General features: G+C 36.1%; 1 protein-coding gene across 19 annotated transcripts in view; it reads right to left on the bottom strand.

Moving 5' to 3' along the window:
• The window catches only part of ATOSA (atos homolog A), an 80,932-nt gene that overhangs the window by 21,503 nt on the left and 36,408 nt on the right, over window positions 1-23,021 (bottom strand). For 11 of the 19 annotated variants that reach the window (XR_008699376.1, XM_055537921.1, XM_055537922.1 and 8 more), the window contains 5 exons: window positions 16,806-16,859; window positions 5,991-6,175; window positions 4,908-5,110; window positions 4,518-4,643; window positions 1,888-3,733 (listed from right to left, as the gene is read on the bottom strand). Coding sequence is in view for 18 of the 19 variants with exons in the window: in XM_055537921.1 (XP_055393896.1) it covers window positions 1,888-3,733; window positions 4,518-4,643; window positions 4,908-5,110; window positions 5,991-6,175; window positions 16,806-16,859 (2,414 nt within the window). In the remaining variant the exon portion in view is untranslated. The remainder of the gene's footprint in view (window positions 1-1,887; window positions 3,734-4,517; window positions 4,644-4,907; window positions 5,111-5,990; window positions 6,176-16,805; window positions 16,860-23,021) is intronic. The other 8 variants (XM_055537930.1, XM_055537932.1, XM_055537933.1 and 5 more) reach the window with 2 other exon arrangements.

Raw genomic sequence — 23,021 nt, 5'->3', positions numbered from 1 at the left:
CAGAGTCGGACACGACTGAAGCGACTTAGCAGCAGCAGCAGCATACTCAGAAATCAAAAATTAATGAAAACACATGAATATAAACCAGAAAGAACTAATGGGTCCTGGCTTTATCATTTCCTAGCTTTATTACTTTGGGCACGTTATATAATCTCTCCAGGCCTAGAGTCTGCATTTGCAAACTTGAATTAGTAACAGCACCTAATCTCACATCGTAGTGAAAGGATTTAGTAAGCCAACATGTATAAAACATTCATAAGAGTGCCTAGGCACATAGCAAAGGCTGCTGCTGCTGCTGCTAAGTCACTTCAGTTGTGCCCGACTCTGTGAGACCCCATACATGGCAGCCCACCAGGCTCCACCATCCCTGGGATTCTCCAGGCAAGAACATTGGAGTGGGTTGCCATTTCCTTCTCCAATGCATGAAAGTGAAAAGTGAAAGTGAAGTCGCTCAGTCATGTCTGACTCTTCGCAACCCCACGGACTGCAGCCTACCAGGCTCCTCTGTCCATGAGATTTTCCAGGCAAGAGTATTGGAGTGGGGTGCCATTGCCTTCTCCATAGCAAAGGCTATACAATTATATTTAAAGTACTGCTAAGTTGCTTCAGTCATGTCTGACTCTGTGTGACCCCATAGATGGCAACCCACCAGGCTCCCCCATCCCTGGGATCCTCCAGGCAAGAATACTGGAGTGGGTTGCCATTTCCTTCTCCAATGCATGAAAGTGAAAAGTGAAAGTGAAGTCACTCAGTCGTGTCTGACTCCTAGTGACCCCATGGATGCAGCCTACCAGGCTCCTCTGTCCATGGGATTCGCCAGGCAAGAGTACTGGAGGGGGTTGCCATTGCCTTCTTGGATATTTAAAGTAAGAACATGAAAAAAACTAATCGTAGTGGCTTGAAAAATACCATGGTCAAAGTAAGCCTCCCTATAACGTACCAGAAAGGATCATGAAAAGCTAGTATTCTTAAGGTCAGGGTAGGTTTTTATGACAATTAACGTTTTAGTAAATTGGAAACTGAAATTTGATTAAACCCATGTGTTAGAGGAGAGGAAATCTTCTGTTGAAAAACAGCAATTGGCAACATGGCATAATTTTAAGACTCTAATGTCCAACAAGACTAATCTGCCTGATAAAGAAGATGAACCAAGGTCATTCAGATTTGGATCAAGGCAGTTAAGTAGTTTTCCATATAACTGAGATATAAATTTGTAATGCTTTTTAGAGAAACAAAGGAAATTTAAGTCTAATAATAATTTTCTAAAGTTAAAAAGTGATTTGGTGGACAAATAAAATGGAACTAACTTAAGTATGTCTGATTTATGTAGTAAAGTAAAAGTTTAAAAAATGTTTAAAAATCTACAATTATTACCACAACTATAAGCAAAAGAGATTCATCATTCTTACTTTAAAATTGAGGAGACTGGAAGTTTGAGAAGTGAGTGATTTATTCAGCTTCACTCAAGGACCAAATTTGTCAGGACTGGAATGTAGGTATTTTGACCACCGATCAGTGATTTCACTAGATATTCCTTAGTTGAGCAGAGGCGTAACACAATGGGCACTCTGCTCATAATGGGCCAGAGTTGCTAACAAATAACACATTTAACTAATAATACAAGTTTCATTTCTGACTCCTTTTTACTCTCCAGCAACTGTTTCCAGTATTGAAATAAACAAAAAAGGACAAGAGGAAGAATTTACCTAGCATTTGCTCTTAAGGGGGTGGTTTATGTATAAGGATGTTAATACTAGTTCTGTAGCCAGATAGTCTGCTCTATAGACAACGGGCACCTTGGGCCTTTATAACAAGATCTTCTGTAAACAAAATTCAAACCATAATAAATATTTGAGGATTATATTTGAAATGTTATATATTACTTACCAACACCTCTTTATTTTTCAGTCGTTCACATGTGGACAAACAGTCTTTTATATTCTTTCTCTGAGAACAGTTTTGAGAGTTTTCATCAGTCGGATCTTCTTTCTTATCCTGTTCGTTTCTTAATTGGTCTAGCTTTTTGCATTTGAAACCTTCACTATCTTTAATGAGATAATTTTCTATACTATTAAGTTGAGTGTTTTGTTCACATGGCTTAGGCCTTTTTGGGTCTTTATTTGAGCACTCATTTTCATGTTTACTCAGATATCCAGACATTTCCAACACAGTAACTTTTACTTTCGAGTCCTTTTTTTTTGAATTATCACACTGGTGATTGATAAAAGATTCTGGATTATAATTTTCATTTATTATTTTGTCCTTATACTTATTTGTGCAAATCTGTTTGTCAATACTGTTACAATTTGAATGCTCTTTATCAATTTCATTGTTAATTTCTTGCTTCTTAAATTGACACTCAGAACATGTGTTTTCTAACCTGACTGTCAAATCGAAGTTATTTTCTTTGCAGTGAGATATATTTGAAGGGCTCATTAAACCAGTAGCTTTGTTCTGTGTCTGCTGAAATGTACCTTGGATTTCACTAGGATTGTCCTTATACAGATTTCTTCTTATTTGAGGTTGCAAAGAAGGCTTGACTTTACTGCTGCAATTAAAAGAACTAAAATATTTATTAGATATGAAGTTTTTCCCTTCACTGATGTCATCTAACAAGGAAAATTTTGTATTAGAAATGGAAACAGAGGTGTCATCCTTGTTTTTCTTCAATAAATTTTTGTCTTCATAGGAACTCCTAAATACTTTAGAAGGAACTGAACTGGAGTCCTGCATATTGAATGACTGCCGGGGCATGTGAGATGCCATTGGATCAATATGCTCCAAGTGTTGAGCAATCCTTGCAATGATATCTTGCCGTTCCTGGAGTAAAGAGCTTATCAACGGATTAGTCTCACCAACAGACTGACGAGAATGAAGACCATTAGAGATGCAAGTGTCATTTCGAGGAGTTTCTGGTTTTACTCGAATCTTCCCTTCACTGGTGTCTTCTGAAGAGGTGAGCTCTGGACTGCCAAAAGAGACAGAGAATGTTTCTTTACATCTTCTTACACTTTCATTTTCTTGTGAAATACGGAAAAGTTTTGAATTAAGTGAACTAGATTCTTGCATATTAAGTGGATGTCCAGAAACATGGGAAGTACTTGGATCACAATGAATCAAATGCTGAGCTATTCTTGCAATAACTTCTTGCCGCTCCTGAATTAAAGAGCCTATTAAAGGATTAGTCTCACCAACTGACTGCCAGGAACTCTGGCGACTAGAGTCACTGGAATCAACCACTGAAAATGATTTTAAAGTTCTCACTGATGTTTCATGTGACTTTTTCTCTCCTATACTACTGAAGCCTAAAATATTGCCTTGAGATGTTCCATAGTCAGATTTACTGCCAGTGCCTGGATAGCGCTTGACATTTTTGACAGCTGCACTATATTCTGGAGTTGTGCCATTTTTTGCATGTAATATTATGCTTTCAGGTGCCATGGTCCAAGTTTGTTTGCTGCAAACACGCTGTGAACTGTCTGTACTACAGTGATCTGCTTCTGTAGAATTTCGGTGCTGATGGGTTTTAAGTTCGTGTTCTTGAATTCTTTTCTCATAAAGGCCAATATTAGTGTGAATACTACAGGTCAAAACTGGATAATTAGATTGTCTGGGCAAGGACTGAACGCTGACTTTCAAGGCCACATTGTGAGAAACATTGGGAACAGGAAACACATGTTCAATTGGAGTCTGTGAAAAATTCCACTGTAGGTCTACATCAGCAGCACTGATTCTAGAATCACACAGAAAAAAATGGAATCAATGGATTATAAAACATATCATTATTATATATTATTTTTAAAACTTTAAACAGTCATATACTTACCTTTGTTTGCACTAATTACTATTGAGATTTTATTTTAATCTACTTTACCATGCATGTCACTCTAACAAAACCAACATAAATAAATAGACTATGCCTGCAATACAGACAATCTTCTTTTTAAGAACACTATAGTAGTAAAGCACTAAAGTTAAAAAATAGTGTAATTCAAAATTAGTTGTCAAAACAGAAAAAAGGAATTTTCCATTTGCTACTAAATAAATGAATTCAGTTAATTCTGTTATAATTATATGCTTTCTGTGAGGTGATTTAGACATACTCTCTATCTCATGGCTACCTGCCTAAAGAGACAGTTAAGACAGCTGTTCAGCAGCTTGTGTGTTTACAGTTTTCAAGATCTAAAAATTAAGTAGGTTTACCACTGTGAAAATTCAGCAGCCCAGAAAGTTTTTCCACTTTATTTATAATGGTGGTATGAATTCATTGTTGGTTCTACAAAGTAAGCTTAAAAGTTCTCTGAAAACTACTCTACACCAAATTTAACCCAAGAAGCAAAACTCATATTGAGTCATATCATATCTAAACTTCTCTAACTTGCTTTGAGAAAAACGAGTAAATTTTATCCACTTACATTTAGAAATGAAGGAAATAAACTGCTTAAAAGGTCAAATACCATTCAGTAGTTAACCACTGTAGCTGAATATGCATGGTTCTTTTTCTGCCCTAGACATACCTGTAAAGAATATTTCGTGGAGTAGCACCATGAGAAACACTCAGCCAAGCACTTAATTGAGAAAAAAACACAAATGAGCGGACAGCCAACAGGAGAGTTTTCTCTTCAATAAATCGATCACCACTCCTAAGGAAAGTAAAAAAGCATCATCTAAATGTCGGCAAGTATAAAATGACTGAATTTTAGAAAGAAACTGGTAAATATATCACTCAGGATATGTGCTTTCAAGAGTGTGGGAGTACATTTACAAGTGTCACTTGAAGTCACAGAAGTACAAAATAGGTAAATTTTACTACATAAATAGAGGGATTCAAAGACATTAAAGTAATTGATAGAAAGTAATGGAAAATCGAATTTACCAGGGACAACTTCAAACTCAGGTCAACTTACTGTCGAGGAACTGGCTCCAATATCCATCTTTCTAATAATAATGCATCTTGTTTAATAGCAGGATCATTTAGATCAATCCCTTCAGTGGTGGGCCCATCATCACTGTAGCAGCAGTCTGGTAGTAGCATCACTTCCACCATGATTGGAAGGTTATTCTTCCACAACAATGCGACCTCAGACCTAGTTCGTCTGGCTTGGCGACACTTGGAGAAGATGGAGATAAGTAAAATGGCTCAATAGCCCATCCAATTTTATATTTCAATTCAAAAAGTATAACTGTAAAGGAGACATCTGTATGAAAATGAGTCGTCTATTCAAGGGCTTTCCTCAGCCTTGTCAGTCTATTTAGGTTTCCTCATTAAACAATGCATCAGCACTATTAACTCCAGAGTGTGGGGATTAGTAGCTAACAACAATTATGATGCAAATTTTCTTGTGGTAGGATATCTTTGCTCTATTTTGTGGAAAAATAACTGCCATGCACAATGTCTGACAGGCCTCAAGATGGCCCAGCCTTGTCTCATCTGTCAATGATATCATTAATTATAGATGAAAGATTCAGTCTAAGAGCAAAATATTAAAAGTTCATTTTCATTAAACACTCAAAATAGACAAGATTTTAGAAGTTTAAAATTTTGGACTACATTTAAAAAACTAACTAGCAGAACTATCTTTACAGCAAATTATATGCTACATACCAAAATAAATATTTTTAACAGTATTATACAGAAACATTAATGACAGCAAAGGCATCCTCCCATTAACGTGGGGAAAACAATAATGAACATAAATCTAATAAATAAACAAGAACACAAAGTTGATGAACTAGGGCTGAGACTAAAACTAATGAAATCTAATTCATAGTTAACAAGGATCATCTTAAATCTGATGTGTGTGGACAAAGGTATGAAATTGGCTGCGCACTTACCTGATGATGGGAAAGCTATGTACTATACTTTTTATTTATGGTGCAACCAATTTTTTACTTAAATGTGAATGTTATAATTGTAATAAAGGTGATGACAGAATTTAAACTAATTTATATAAAAGGCAGATAAAATGCATTCAACACACAATTCTCACCTGGGCCAGCTTGTCACTACATTCATGTTTTGTAGTTATTGGGTAACAGGACTGTGCTGGAGGACAATGGAAACTTTCTGTCCGACCTTTAACAGAACATTCAGGTGTTCGTCCTTCTGTTATTAGCAAGGCCAGAGAGACCAAGAACTCCTCTGCATCATACTCAAAATATTCATCCAGAGTATCTAGTATTAAAAGAAAGAAAAGAAAGAAAGACGGGTCCTTGCTTTAAGGTATCCTTGATAAGAATTCATTTTTTAATGTCTACAAAAACTAATACCACAGCCCAAATTCAATTATATCCACTAACAAAGAGTGAAGCTATTTCAAGTCCTAAAAGATGATGTGAAAGCGCTGCACTCAATATGCCAGGAAATTTGGAAAACTCAGCAGTGGCCACAGGACTGGAAGAGGTCAGTTTTCATTCCAATCCCAACGAAAGGCAATGCCAAAGAATGCTCAAACTACTGCACAATTGCACTCATCTCACACACTAGTAAAGTAATGCTCAAAATTCGCCAAGCCAGGCTTCAGCAATATGTGAACTGTGAACTTCCAGATGTTCAAGCTGGTTTTAGAAAAGACAGAGGAACCAGAGATCAAATTGCCAACATCCACTGGATCACAGAAAAAGCAAGAGAGTTCCAGAAAAACATCTATTTCTGCTTTATTGACTATGCCAAAGCCTTTGACTGTGTGGATCACAACAAACTGTGGAAAATTCTTAAAAAGATGGGAATACCAGACCACCTCACCTGCCTCTTGAGAAATGTGTATGCAGGTCAAGAAGCAACAGTTAGAACTGGACGTGGAACAACAGACTGGTTCCAAATAGGAGAAGGAGTACATTGAGGCTGTATATTGTCACCCTGCTTATTTAACTTCTATGCAGAGTACATCATGAGAAATGCTGGGCTGGAAGAAGCACAAGCTGGAATCAAGATTGCCGGGAGAAATATCAATAACCTCAGATATGCAGATGACACCATTCTTATGGCAGAAAGTGAAGAGGAACTAAAAAGCCTCTTGATGAAGATTAAAGAGGAGAGTGAAAAAGCTGGCTTAAAACTCAACATTCGAAAAACGAAGATCATGGCATCTGGTCTCATCATTTCATGGCTAATAGATGGGGAAACAGTGGAAACAGTGAGAGACTTTATTTTCTTGGGCTCCAAAACCTCTGCAGATGGGGACTGCAGCCATGAAATTAAAAGATGCTTGATCCTTGGAAGAAAAGTTATGACCGACCTAGACAGCATATTAAAAAGCAGAGACATTACTTTGCCAACAAAGGTCTGTCTAGTCAAAGCTGTGGTTTTTCCAGTAGTCATGTATGGATGTGAGAGTTGGATCATAAAGAAGGCTGAGCATTGAATAATTGATGCTTTTGAACTGTGGTGTTGGAGAAGACTCTTGAGAGTCCCTTGGACTGCAAGGAGATCCAACCAGTCAATTCTAAAGGAAATCAGTCCTGAATATTTATTGGAAGGACTGATGCTGAAGCTGAAACTCCAATACTTTGGCCACCTGATACGAAGAACGTCTCATCAGAAAAGACCTTGATGCTGGGAAAAATCAAAAGCAGGAGGAGAAGGGGATGACAGAGGATGAGTAGGTTTGACAGCATCACCAACTCAATGGACATGAGTTTGAACAAGCTCCAGAGATGGTGCAAAACAGGGAAGCCTCATGTGCTGCAGTCTATGAGGTCACAGAGTCGGACACAACTGAGCCACTGAACAACAACAAAAAATCCTTTAAGATAATAATATTTTTAGATGTCAAATATAATAGCTTCATGAAGAAAACTTTGCCAACAGCCAAAAGGTTAAAATGTCTTATTACATCATATATTTTTAGTTAAGATGTTTTATTACTATTATTAAATATTAGAAAAAGAGGCAGATCCAAAAGTATGTTTTTTCCTTTCTCTCCTTTTCTCATTCCTTAACTAGTTCCTAGTTCTTACAGCCCTAATTCGGTGATGTGGACATTCATAGCCACAGGGTTCTTCTTTTTCTTTGCTACACAGTAGTAGTAGTTTCAGAGGAAGACATTTCATAATTATGCAACAGGAGATGCAGGCATGATTGCAATATATGAAATGTGATGTTTTTTGGTTCCTATGAAGTTTCGACAATCTAACCTGCAAAAGTTTCACTTAGTTATATTAATTTTAAATTTCTTACAAGTCCTCCAATTTTAAAAGTACAGTTTTCAAAACTGTTAACCTGCTATGCAGGTTGGACATGCATGCATGTGTACATGCACACACAAAATTCAACTTATAGTACAGTCTTAAAAATGCTGCTTTCTCTTATCTCTGCCAATTAAGCAGTACATATAGGAGACATACACGCCTGTAATACAGGAGACACAGGAGATGGAGGTTTGATCCCTGGGTCAGGAAGATGTGACGCTAGTGGTAAAGAACCCGCCTGCTGATGCAGGAGATATAAGAGACTTGGGTTTGATCCCTGGGTCAGGAAGATCCACTGGAGAATGACATGGCAACACACTCCAGTATTCTTGCCTGTAGAATCCCATGGACAAGGGAGCCTGGTGGACAACAGTTCTTAGGTTCACAAAGAATTTGACATGACTAAAGCAACTTAGCACACAAGTGACTAAGCACATCCTGAAGTAGATGACGATGGAACACAAAGTTGTATTGCATATAGCTACTAGTCTCAAACGGTTTGACTCAGAGATGATTTTTAAAACAGTGGAACATTGAAGCACACAATAAATTCCAAAGAAGTTCAGATAATACTGGTAAAATTTTGCAAAAGAGGCAGATGTTGGGCTGAACCAGGAAAGAGTAAGTACAACTTGAGGGGAGCATTTGTACAAAAAAAGTATAGAAAAGGCAGGACTGGAACCTGATTGTGAATGGCCTTGAGGGGGGGTATGATGATAAGCATCTATATCTAGCCTCAGGAATGCTTATCAGAAAAAGAAGGAACCTTGAGAGCCAACTTGATTGAGCTGGTAGTTTAAGGCCATTCCGAAAAGTTTCCCTAAAATGAGCATTTACAACATATAAGATAGCAGTCAACACTTAGTGACATTGTCAGGTATTGTCAATTCTCACTACTTTCTATACATTAACTTTTTTAATCCTCAGAGCACCTCTAGAAGGTGGGAACTATTACCACCATTTTTATAGACAACTGAAGCATAGAGAGATTAAATAACTGCCCAAGATCATCCTGCTAAGAAGCTGCAAAGTTGATATTTGAACCTACCTAAGTCTGGTTCTAGAATCTGAGTCCCTAACTACCCCAAACATGCTTTCTTTTATTGTAGCTACAAATTTTGCTTTTATATACTAATAGATATTTGTAAAAATATAAATATAAATAATACACATTCAACATATATTTTAATAATATATTTTGGAATATTTGTGGTACAGGGTTTGTTCCCAGGAAAAGGACCATAATTTATAATATTGTGCCAACTGGGGATAAAAGAGAGGTCTGAACTTTCATTTTTCCTCCAGGAACCAATTAGGTCATAAGCCAAGGGTCTCCTGTGGTCTCCTGAGATGCAGTGAGTTAAATCATGATGTCCTGAAGAGGGAATCAAAAGACATAAAAAGAAATCCATTCATCCTTTTTTCTCTGATGGTTCTGTGGGTTTTCAAGACTAGCTCAGCTTTGCCATGGGCTGGCAACATGGCATGATTTTAGCTCCTGGAAAATTTCTCTGGGCTCATCCTTTTCCCTCTCTCAACTGTGGGGTAATCTTGGAGAGCTAAAAATTATGTCAGAACAGTTGCTCCTAAGCTATGAAATGCTGAGTGATTCCAAGATGTCAACTACTCCATGTGAGTACTAAGGATGGTCCACAGCCTAAGTAATGTCTTATATATATTTGATACTATTTTTTAAATTATAATTCATCTTCCAAATGGATAAAGAAGATGTGGTGCATATACACAATGGAATATTACTCAGTCCAAAAAAAAATTAAATAATGCCACTTGTGGCAAAATGAACGGACCTAGAGATTTTGATACTAAGTTAAGTAAGTGTCAGACTTTATTTTTTGGGGCTCCAAAATCACTGCAGATGGTGACTGCAGCCATGAAATGAAAAGACGCTTACTCCTTGGAAGAAAAGTTATGACCAACCTAGATAGCATATTCAAAAGCAGAGACATTACTTTGCCAACAAAGGTCAGGCTAGTCAAGGCTATGGTTTTTCCAGTGGTCGTGTATGGATGTGAGAGTTGGACTGTGACGAAAGCTGAGTGCTGAAGAACTGATGCTTTTGAACTGTGGTGTTGGAGAAGACTCTTTAGAGTCCCTTGGACTGCAGGGAGATCCAACTAGTCCATTTTAAAGGAGATCAGCCCTGGGTGTTCTTTGGAAGGAATGACGCTAAAGCTGAAACTCCAGTACTTTGGCCACCTCCTGAGAAGAGTTGACTCATTGGAAAAGACTCTGATGCTCGGACGGATTGGGGGCAGGAGGAGAAGGGGACGACAGAGGATGAGATAGCTGGATGGCATCACCGACTCGATGGACATGAGTCTGAGTGAGCTCCAGGAGTTGGTGATGGACAGGGAGGCCTGGCGTGCTGCGATTCATGGGGTCGCAAAGAGTCGGACACGACTGAGCGACTGAACTGAACTGAAGTAAGTCAGACAGAGAAAGACAAATATCATATGACATCACTTATATATGAAATCCAAAAAAATAATACAAATGAACTTATTTACAAAACAGAAACAGACTCATAGACTTAGAGAATGAATTTATGGTTTCCAAGGAGGAAGGCGGGGGGGAGAGGGACAGACTCGGAGTTTTGAATTAACATGCATACATTGCTGTATTTAAAATAGATAATCAATAAGGACCTACTATAAGACAAACAACAACAACAAAAAACAAGCCTAGTAGGATATGACTTACTCACATACTAGAATTATTAAGTTTAACGTTATAAAAACCAAACTTCTAGAAAAAAGCATTTTTGAATAATTTAATATTTGACTGAAATTGGTTGTTTTGGTCATTACCTCTCAAATAGCAAACTAAAAATACTCCAAAACCATGACTGGAATCTGCAACCCTTTGGAAGGCTTACTGAATTTAGCCAGGGTATTAAATATCTATATGAAAAATGCCAAAGATTAGAGATGACAGTAGTTACCTATTAGTTATCTATGTAACTATTACAAAAATACTCCAAGGAATAATATGGACTAATAATGGTATTATGAAACACATAAAATACTAGCTAAATGCATGTGGCAACATGATGACAGCCTTTAGGAACTTGTCAGGAAAAACTTATGGGTATCTGAATTTTAACAAATGATAATACTAAATCACAATGGTCATTAGAAAACTTGCATTATTAAAATTTTGATAATTTCAATTTCTAAAACCTCTGCCATACAATAGAGTTTACTGTAGTAAAGAATATGACTAATGAACTGGGAAATTTTATGACATATTAAAGAAAATTTATTAGATATGAATTGCTACCTTAAGGACATAGATTATCCCAGAATAAGGTATAATTTTGGGGGTTTCTGTAAACAATTTACTTTCATAAAAACAAAAAGTGTTTCAAACATAGACAAACATGGGATGCAAAGGCTTACCAACTAGCCTTTTTTTTTTAAAGAGATAAATTGATTTAAAACATAACTTTGAACAGAAAGATTGTTATAAATTTTCACAGGCTATCAATGACAGATCATTAGAGAACAGAAGTCAATCAATTAAAACATAGTTCTCGGGTCCCTCTCCCCCGAAGACCTCAGTGAGGATACTGCTTACACCACAGCCTGACTAGAAGCTGTGACCAGACTGGCTCCCTTTTAGTGGCGCTCTCTTCTAGTTCTGGAGTTCAGCCATCTTAAAGTTCTTCATCTGTTCTCTCCAACAAAGAAAATAATTTTCCCACTGGGAAATCTTAAACAATCTGAATGATCCACAGGTGAAACAGGCTAACCTGAGAAATAAACTCTTCATCACTAAGGATGCTCACAAACAGACAGATAAATAATTGCCCAGGTGTAGCTGAAGGGATTTAGCTGTCAAGTGGTAGGTGAATTAGACATCCATTGGTTCTTTCAACCTTGAGAGTCTATGAATCTCTACTCTGAAGTACTTCATAAAAAGCCCAGGGGACAGGCCAGAACCACCATTTCCTTCTTGGGAGGACCTAACTGGAGTCCCTCTGAACCAGAACTTATCATAAACACTTAATGGTGGTGTCTGAATCCTTGATTTAAAAGAAATCTAGAATACTTCAAGGCTCTGTCCAAAGGAAATGGAAGAAGAATGTCCTTCCTATCACTGGGCTGCTGTCTATGCTGTTAAGTTTACTTCTAAAGTCTGCCAAGGTAGTAGATTTCACACCCCTCGTATATGGAATAATATGAGGCATGAGAACACCTGGGGGACTGCTAAAAAGAAAGTTTCTCTAAAAATCACGTTCTTTCAAACGTATAGTGAACAATCTGGTAATATGAATAAAGATTCTCCCATGAATTTATTCCAAAGAAATAACAGAACAAGTAACAGAATTGAATGTCGAAGGGTATTTATTAAAGTGTTTATATCAGTCAAAAAATGTAATCAATCTAAATGTCCAAAAAAAGGCCCTGGTTAAAAAGGCACTGTGGTAAAGTTTTACCTAAAATAATGATATAGACCTACTTTTGACAAAGAAAGATTATACACAACATAAGTGAAAACACAACTCTCAAAAGAAAGAATGTTATGATCATGTGTTTGTGGGATTACATATGCACACATGCATAGATTCCTATAAAGCAAACAGACAAACTAAATTTTAAATAAATTTCTAGTCTCTGATTGGCATTAGACAAAAGATAAAACCTATTAGCTGAAAATAATATGCAAATAAAAGAATTACATAGTGTCATATATATTAATTAATTAGTTATTGTTTTGTAAAACCCCTGCTAAGTAGATCACATTAATAGTGTGGTTACTTAGTAGAGGAATTTGTAACAACAGACATAGATAATGGCATACTAGTTCTGGTGTTGAAATTAGAACTTAGAAGTTTCAAATACTTTTCTGCTTTGTTTTCTTTCTTTTTTTCTCTTTAAAAGCTATCTTTTAAAAATAATTAGGTAAGAACTAGTACCTTATATTGATAATATGAAAAACCTATGGATGAATCTGAGAAAGGGTGTTAAGATTTAGAAGAGGTTATGCTTAAATTGGGCTCAGTTGATATAGCCAGTATGTAGGTATGAAGATGGTGTTAACTGCTATACTATAATTGCAAAAACAGAGAGGAATTATGTGAATGCTTTATACTGACTGTTGAGGGATGGCTTTTCTCAGCAGATAACATTTAAGCCAAGGTCAGAACAAGGAAAAAACCATTAAAAAACTGGGAGAAAGAGCACTCTGAGCAATGGGTCTAAGGTAGGAATGAAGCAATAATGTCCCAGGAACCAGAAGAAGGTGAGTAAGGATGGAATGTCAGTAGCAGAGAGGAAAAGTGGTAAGAATTATAGTTTAGAATGGTGATCAGGGCAGTGCAAGTTTGATGCATGAAGTAGGGCACTCAAAGCCAGCGCTCTAGGACAACCCAGAGGGATGGTGTGGGGAGAGAGGTGGGAGGGGACACATGTACACCAGTGGCTGATTCATGTCGATGTATGGCAAAAACCATCACAATAATGTAAAGTAATTATCCTCCAATTAAAAAAAAAAAAGAATGGTGGTCAGGGACTACATCATACAGGATTTTGAAGCTAGGGAAAGGAAATTAGATTTTATCCTAAATATAGTGGGAAGCTGTTGGATGGTTTTAACTAGAGAAATGACATGATCTGATTTACATTTTAAAATGATCACCCTGACAGATATGTTAATAACAAAATAAGGGAAAAAGAATCAGAGTAGGTATACTAGTTAGGTGGTTGGTTTTTTCCCAGGGTTAGAGATAGTTTTGGGAAACACTGGCACTTGGACAGCATTTGGAGTGAAGAGTCACCCAGAAGCACATAGTGAGAATTCATGACAAAGGCCTGAGGCACTCTAACAAGTAGAGATCTGGTGGAAGATGATGAACAAGCAAAAGGAGCTGGTATGTGTCAAGTATGGTATAATGGAAGTTCCAGGAAAAAAAAAATGTTTCATGGAGGGTGTGGTCAACTGTCTCAAACAGTAGTGAGGTCTAATAAAACATAAACAAAGAAATGACCACTGGATTTGACATTAAGGAAGTCATTGGTGACTTGGACAATAGTGATCTCAATAGATGGTGATGATGGAAGAAGATTAGATAGATGTGGCATATATTGTCAATTATTCTGAAGGGTACAGATGATAAACACAAAAGGCTACTTTCCTAGTCCTCACTTAACACAATGACGATTCATGTATCACAATATAAGCACTACACATGTAGAATCCTCACTCATACAAAATTGTCTCCAAATGCCAAAAGAAAATAAAAGAAGTTCCCTTCTAAGTCTTTGATACAGGGGCAGGAGATTCTCCCTCTTCAGGGCCTAAAATCCAGTAACTGAATTTTACTAATTTGTTCTTCAAATGTCTCTTGAAATTAAACCTTCCTTTTCAACCAACCTCAAAACAGTTACCAAGTTAGATTCTTATTATTTACACCAATCTCCTAGCTATGGTCTAGGACTCTAGGCCCTTATTTGTCTTGCACACTGTTGCAGATTAATCTTCCTGAAAAGCCATTCCACCACATTCCTCTCAGCTCAACATTTTTCTGCTTGTTTTTTGTTTGTTTTACTGGCTCCTTAAGTGCCTATTAAACCCAGTGTAAATGCTTAAGCCTGACACTAGGGCCTGGGCCACCATACAGAGCCAGCTACTCTGGTTGTACACGGCCAGATTCTGATAAGAACACAGCCTCCAGAAGTTATAAACTGAGGTGAGTCCACTTAAGGCTCCAGCTCTGGTTCTTAATCTCTTCTTTTACTGCTCCCTACATGTAACCCTGTTCTATCCAAACTACTGTCTATACCAAGTTCTACTCATTTCTCACCTTGTACCACCACCTTTTCTCTTTTACCTATTAAATATGCCTCAAGTTTTCTGAAGAACTTTCCTGACCATTTTTCCTACAAGAGTCCTTTCCTAACTCATTTCCACACTGATCTTTCACTTACTTGGTACTCTTCCCCAGAACTTATGTAAGCCATTACGCCATGAATGGTTACTTCGGGGTACTGGCACACAATCCTAAGGTCATAAATTTCACCTCCACCTGTGTATATTTCACTCTGTTCCATATACAGTCTGTACTGCTAACTTGAGCCAACCTTCTCCCAAACTGCAAGAACTTCCAGAGTTATAGTAACCCATCCATTTCTTTATAAAAATATACTTAATATTCTGTTGATGTTTATTTCCTAATGAGTGAGGTTCTACGTACTCTGAAATATTCTCGGTTTCTCATTTACATGCTCCAATCTCATAGGTATGTGTTGAGTGTTTCTGTTTTAAGTTAAAATTGTAAAAGATCTTAGAAATTATGTAGCTAATCTACCTTACTTTCAAATGAACAAAGGTAAAAAGATATTAACTTTCTTTTTATCAAACTTATATGTATACTGCTGCACACCAGGATCTAGGTTTTTTCATTCCTAGTGCAATTTGATTTATACACTATGAGAAATCTTTAAGAAGAAAATAAAGGAGAAAGTTAACTTTAATGACAAGTGCAAAAAATAGAGGCTGTGGCTATAAATGAAAGCAACTTTAAATGTACAGTATTATTTTATTAATACTAGTGACATAAATATTTTCACTAGAAGAAGAGTACCTTCAAATACAAAAATATGCTTTGTTTTTTGTTAGCCAAGAACAAAGCTTAAAGTGATCCTCACTCAGCATTCTATTCTGAAAAAGGCAAGTGATCTGTAAACAAACTTATCACAGACTGACTTTTAAAAACAACTTTCTAGACTTGTGTGTAGTTTGCTTAAATTCAACCAAATATTTCTGCTGTACATATACATTATACAGCAACCACCAAAATTCAAGATTATGATTAAGGCAATTAATATTCTGAGGTTCTATCAGAAAAACAAAGTCATGTGTATGTTTTTGTAATAATCTAGCTCTTTGAAAATTAGCTACAAATTTTAACTGTCACATAATCCAAACATTCAGTTAGACAAAGATGTTCTCTATCATCTTGAGTTGTGGAGTTGTGGAGTATTTATCAAGTGCTCATTATGTAGCACAGAGTAGTAGTTAAGAACATGAACTCTTAGATCAGGCAAACAGTTCTGCTACTTGCTGGTTGGTTTTGCACAGGTTATACCTCTTGTACCTCTCTTTGTCTTAGCTTTTAAAAAATCTATTAGATGGCAATAATAACACTATTGACCTTCAGAGGGTAGTTAAAAGACCTGCCTTGCTATTTGTAAAATATTCTGAATATTGCCTGGTACATAGAGTGCACCATATGGCTTCTTAAACTTAAGATAAAAATAAATGCGATGACGTGGGTCTTTCTCTCACTTGACAGATGATAAAACTAAATTTGTAAAATCATTTGCCAAGGTCACAAACATTATCAGTTGAGAACCATCTCTAAGAGCCCACTTTATACTACCAATAGTTTCTAATAATTCTCAATTATGAAAGTGCATTCTTACTTTTCACTTCACACAAAAAATGACTCATTTTTAGAGTAGAAGTTACCCTACCTACTCAGGGCACAGATTCTAGAAAACCCCTCAGATAGACATATCTTCAAGGATTCCTGGTATTAAAAGAATTTTCAATGTTTCAATGTTCTGTTTTGTGCATTCAAAACCACTTACAGTTAATTACAACCAAGCTTGGTCCCTTTATCATCAAAGAAAAATGAGCAGCTTCTGTGGGCAAGACAACAGGGGATAAGTTAAAAAGTAGGGCAGGAGTGGAGAGGGGAGAGTCTTGGCTTTTGTATATAATTCAGTTTAAAAAATCAGAGGAACATTGTGAATTTTAATTAATCTACAGATGAAGAAATCAAACTTCACAGAAGTGACAGTTCAGACACACAGAGCAATATAATGGTAAACTAAGGCCTTAAACTAAGATCTCCTGTGCATATAAAACATTAAAAACTTGAGGACTTATTTCCAAGTTTCATCCAGTATGCCTACCTAAACTCTACTCCCCAGTTAGTCCAAATCCAATTCTAGCTCAGGAAAGAATCATGAACAGAGAGTCAGCCTCATGTATTTGTTAGTATCAAGGTCATTCTTACTGCTCACTCTGTACTGGTTATCCAGCCTCTGAACATTGATTCTAGTCCTTATTATAAAACATCTTGATGTCTAATTCCCAATCTGTTTCCCTTTGAATCCTCACTGAACTCCCCTGTTTACATGGTTACTATGCTGCAATCCTAACAGAATTTTCTTTGTTTCTTTGCTCATGCACTGAGACATGAGGATTGTGTCCTCAATATCTATTATATCTATAAGGATTCCTATATGCAATGGCTACCCAAACTAAACCTGGTATTTGGAAAGCTGCAAAAGAAGAGTTGTAAATGAGTTGGAAAACCAAAGCCAGAAGATAAGCAGGGGTTAAAAGCCTTAACTAAGGAGTACACTGTTACAAACTGTGTATTTTCCAATGGAGAAGTTGAAAATCTGCCAACTTTTTTCTAGTGCCTGATTGCAGTGAAATTTCAACTCAGATGGGAAGTAGATGTGAAGGGAAATTCTCTCATAAGCTTCAGGTGTTCCTACTGCTCTAATGGCTGTTTGTCTCTAATTAGATCATAAAATCCAGACATGCAGGGACCAGGTCTAACACAGCCATCATTCTATTACCAGTGTCTAGAACAGTGGGCTTCCCTGATAGCTCAGTTTGTAAAGAATCCATCTGCAATGCAGGAGACCCTGGTTTGATTCCTGGGTCAGGAAGATCCCCTGGAGAAGGGGCAGGCTACCCACTCCAGTATTCTTGGGCTTCCCTTGTGGCTCAGCTGGTAAAGAATCCACCTGCAATGTGGGAGACCTCGGTTCGATCCCTGGGTTCAGAAGATCCCTGGAGTAAGGGAAAAGCTACCCATTCCAGTATTCTGGCCTAGAGAATTCCATGGACTGTATAGTCCATGGGAATCACAAAGGGTCAGACACGACTGAGCGAATTTCACTTTCAGGACAGTGCCTGGTATATAGAAGATGCTCAATGAAAATATAAGCATAATGAAAAACAATTAAGCATATTTAACTAATAAGATCTCAGGTGTAGATCAAAGACTACAGACTGAAGTATGTGAAGTATGGCCAAGTTTGATTAAAGTAGATTAAACTGAAGAATTCAGGTTTTATAGGACAAATGAGCTCAGATTATTAGCTCTGTAACAAACGGCAGACTGAAGGTGTCAAAACATCAGGCAATGCACAAGAAGCTCTTTCAACTTTTATTTTACTATGCTTTTTAAAAGACAGAATTTAACTTATTGACACTGACATTTCAGCAAAGAGTTGTTAAAACACACTCACATACCCAACCAAAATGATTATTTCAAGTATGTTCCTGGGACCCAATCATCAGTATCTCAAGAGAATTTATTTCCTAAATTCCAACTTGACAGCCATTTCTGCCATTTGATAGTGTATTCTCTAAAATGCTGACAGCAGGTAATTTTGAGGGTCTGATCTTACACATATCTCACACAGAATCTCACAGAAACCAAAGGAAAAAGCCTTGGTTAATTCTCTAATCACTAATTCTCAATTGTTAACAATCAGTAGAACTAACCAATGGAAATGCACTAAAGAAAAGCAGACTTAGTGATTTGTTAAGTGACAATTTGGACTTTCAATTATTTTCAATGCTCTAAAATGTTTCTTAAATTTTTCTAAAGCTGTTCATGTTTGTAGACATTCTATCAGGCTCACAACTGGTGTTGTGCAATTTTCATATATACGTGTGTGTATAACATACAAAATTTTAATTATTGTGAACAAAATCAATATAAGATATTCATTCCATCATTCTTAAGATATTTTAAGACTAATAGTATTTTCTAAAGCACTATGAACTTCTTGATACAAGGATCTAAAAGTTAAAAGTCAAATAGTTCTAGTTCTAAAACTAAAGAACATAAGAGAATTCTGGAAGTATACAAGGTGCTCCTTTGATGTGAGGTATGACAAGACTATTTACTCAGAACTCAGCCCATGCTAAGTTCCTCTGTTCCCTAAGTTATTTACAGTCAAATAATAAGTACTATCTCTTTTCCCACCTTTGCAAATATCACATAATATAAAACAGCAACTACCTACAAATCTGAATTTGTTTACCATAACTATTAAATAAACTACAGTAATAAAAAAATACAATGCTGTGTAGTTTCCAAAACACTATCATAGGCTACAGTAAAACTTAAAAAAAAGCATATGTCATTTAAACTGCTCAGATGATTATACTATAGATTAAAAGTTTGCATAACAAAGAAATAAAGCATTTATGATTAGTATTTACACATCAAAATAATTTCTAACTAAAAGTGTTCTAAAGGTATAACACAAAAGAAACTACTCTTTATAGTAGTAAAGCAATTGGTGAGTTCATTAAAAAAAAAGAAACCTCAATCTAATTATGCAACTACTTATTATTGAATTTTTACCCAGTTGTTAACAAATAGATATTTTCTAGGCACAGAAGAGTAAAAAGAGTTCATCAGAAGCCAAGGAAGGTAAAGCTTGTACTTCACACAATTCTGCAAGACAACTCTCTTCCCAGAGGACTATAATTGTCTGTCGCAACAAACATCATTTCTTTTACAATCTGAATTCTCAACTACACAAAACCTCTATATACGAGTGCCATCCATATTCCCCTTCTGGCTCCTTACAAATTCAACCACAGTAATTCCTGTGGAGATAAGGGAATTCTTATAGAAAATAAAAAACAAAGTATAAGACAAAACAAACAAACAAAAAAAAACAGAAACAAAACTTGAACACATCCAAGACTAGATATTATATTCACATAAAAGCTCCCTATGTAATTCTAATGTGCAACAAGGACTGAAAACCACTGCTCTAGTTGAAAACTTGAGGCTATGTAAAGGGAGAAAATGAGGATATTAGGCAAGGTAGGATATAGGGAAAGCAGAGGTGACATTAGAAAAGCAAGGGACCTGCTTTACACTGGAATTATGTTTTCAGTTGTAGCTGTGAATTTGCATGTATCAATGTATAACATGTAACTGGGTAGAACTGGCTCTCAGACTAGAGTCTGTGGGCATTCTGGGGATCTGACAACTCTCTCTCCAAATTTAACACATGATTTATTTTCAATGAAAATCTCAAAAAAAAAAAAAGCATAAACCTAGTCTGGAACATTGTGGACAATGATAATCAAGGATTGCTTTCTTATTTCAATGTTATATTCATATGTACAATTATGACTTACATTGACAGTTTTGCTGGTGTTTAAACAGCATGACTTGAATAGCTCTAGGCTGGTAAGAAGAGAGGTGGACTTAATATAGTCCACAAAACAGTGACCTGGGGTACCAACAAAAGTTGACAGTGAGTCAAATGGGACAAGCAAATATCAAGCCATAGTATCGTAGGCATGTTCAACTCAAAAGGACTTGGCCCATAATACCAAGCATGATAGTCACATTTTGACCAATAGCTTTGTAATACATCACAATGACAAAGTTTAGTGGTTCTGTAATTTTATCCACATTTATTATTTTTTAAAACATATTTTAATTTTATTGGAGTATAGTTGATTTACAATGTTGTGTTAGTTTTAAGTGTACAGCAAAGTGATTCAGTTATACATATACATATAGTCATTCTTTAGATTCTTTTCTCATTAGGTTATCACAGAATATTGGGTAGAGTTCCCTGTAATATACAGTAGGCTCTTGTTGGTTATCTATCTTATATACAGCAGTGTGCATGTGTTCATCCCAAGCTCCTGATTTATCCCTTTCCCCTATGCTTCCCCTCTAGTAACCATAAGTTGTTTTTGCTATCTGTTAAGTCTGCTTCTGTTTTGTAAATACATTCATTTGTATCTTTTAAAAACTGGATTCCACATATGAGTGATATATTTGTCTTTCTTCTGTTTGACTTCCTTCACTTGGTATGATAATCTCTATGTTGCTGAAAATGGCATCACTTCATTTTTTATGACTAAGTAGTATTCCATTGTATATGTACCACATCTTTTTTCTTTATCCATTCCTCTGTTGATGGACATTTAGGTTGCTTCCATGTCTTGGCTATCATAAAAAGTGCTGCAATGAACATCAGGGTACATGTATCTTTTCAGATTATGGTTTTCTCCAGATATATGCCCAGGAGTGGGATTGCTAGATCATACAGTAGCTCTGTCTTAATTTTTTAAGGAACCTCCATACTGTTCTCCATAGTGGTTATACTAATTTACTTTCCCACCTGCAGTGTAGGAGAGTTCCCTTTTCTCCATACTCTCTCCAGCATTTATTTTTGTAGACTTTTTGATGATGGCCTGAATTTAGTTTTTTCAAAATTATTTTGGTTTTATAGCTGTATGAAGTCTAAGAAATATGAAAATAAATATGGAGTTCATTTTTCTACATTGAAATTAAAAAATTATGTCAGCTGGTCCAAAAAAATTTCTTTAAATAGTTGTGGGGAGTCCTGGAGGAAAAACTAAATAAATGGATTAAAATCTCAGCTCCATTATATAAGGAAGAGGCTTTCAACTTTTTATGAACTCTTGAATATCTCTTTTTCTCTCTCAGATATTATCTTGAAGTTGGCAAAAAGTCATATTTGGCACACCTATCAGAATGGCTACTGTCAAAAAGACAACAAATAAAACAAGTGTTGGCAAGGATGTGGAGAAAAGGGGACCCTCATGCGCTGCTGGTAGGAAAGTAAATTGGTACAGCCACTATGGAAAACAGTATGGAAATTCCTCAAAAGATTAAAAATATCATCCACCAATTCAACTCCTGGGTATTTATTGAAAGAAAATAAAAACACCAACTGGAAAAGATACATGCACCCCTATGTTCACTGCAGCATTATTACAATAGCCAAAACATGGAAGCAATCCAAATGCCCAGCAAAACATGAATGGATAAACAAGATATGACTTATTTATACAATGCAATATTACTCACCCACAAAAAAGAATGAAATTCTGTCACTGCAACAACACGGATGGACCTAGAAGGGTATCACGCTAAGTGAAATAAATGAGACAGAGAAAGACAAATACTGTATAATTTCACTCACATATGGAATCTAAAAAACAAATGAATGAATAAACAAACACAACAAAATAGAATCATAGATAAGGAGAACAAATAGGTGGTTGCCTAAGTGGAAGCGGATGGGGGAAGAAAAGAAAGAGGTCATGGGTATAACATGAACAGTGTAAGCAAGACAGCTGGTAACTATGCAATATCTTTGAAAGGGTGACATATCATAACTAGACTTATTATGGTGATTATTTTGAAAGGTATAGAAATACCAAATCACTGTGCAACAGGAACTAACATAATGTTGGATGTCAACTGTACTTCAAAAACAGAAAAACTAACTCACTCACAGAAAAAGAGATCATTGTGGTTATCAGAGGCAAGGGGTGGGTGAAGGAGAAAATGGATGAAAGCAGTCAAAAGGTACAAACTTCCAGTTAGAAGACAAATAAATACTGAGGATATAAGGTACAATATGATAAAACCAAGCCAAACTCAATTATTAAAGTGATTTTCCTCATCTGCATCTAAAAGTCCCCCTCAATGTAAAATTTATACAGATTTTAATATCGTGGGCCTTCTATTTTTAGAATTCATCATCTTATTAATAATTGCATGAAAGTCAATATATCACATTTTATTTACATTATAATTTTTCTGAGTCAGGAGTACTTTCTTATAGTTTACCTCAATTATTTTCACAAATTCTCTCAGGTGAAAGACTAAAAAAAAAAAAAAAAAAAAAATCTAGAAAAGGCTATGTAATCTTCCAAAAATACATAGAAAATTTTGACTTGATATATCTTAGTCCCATTTC

This window comes from Bubalus kerabau, chromosome 10, assembly GCF_029407905.1.
Source record: "Bubalus kerabau isolate K-KA32 ecotype Philippines breed swamp buffalo chromosome 10, PCC_UOA_SB_1v2, whole genome shotgun sequence".
NCBI lineage: Eukaryota > Metazoa > Chordata > Mammalia > Artiodactyla > Bovidae > Bubalus > Bubalus kerabau.
The sequence above is the reverse complement of the archived record's forward strand: the minus strand, read 5'-3'. Positions and strand labels throughout refer to the sequence as shown.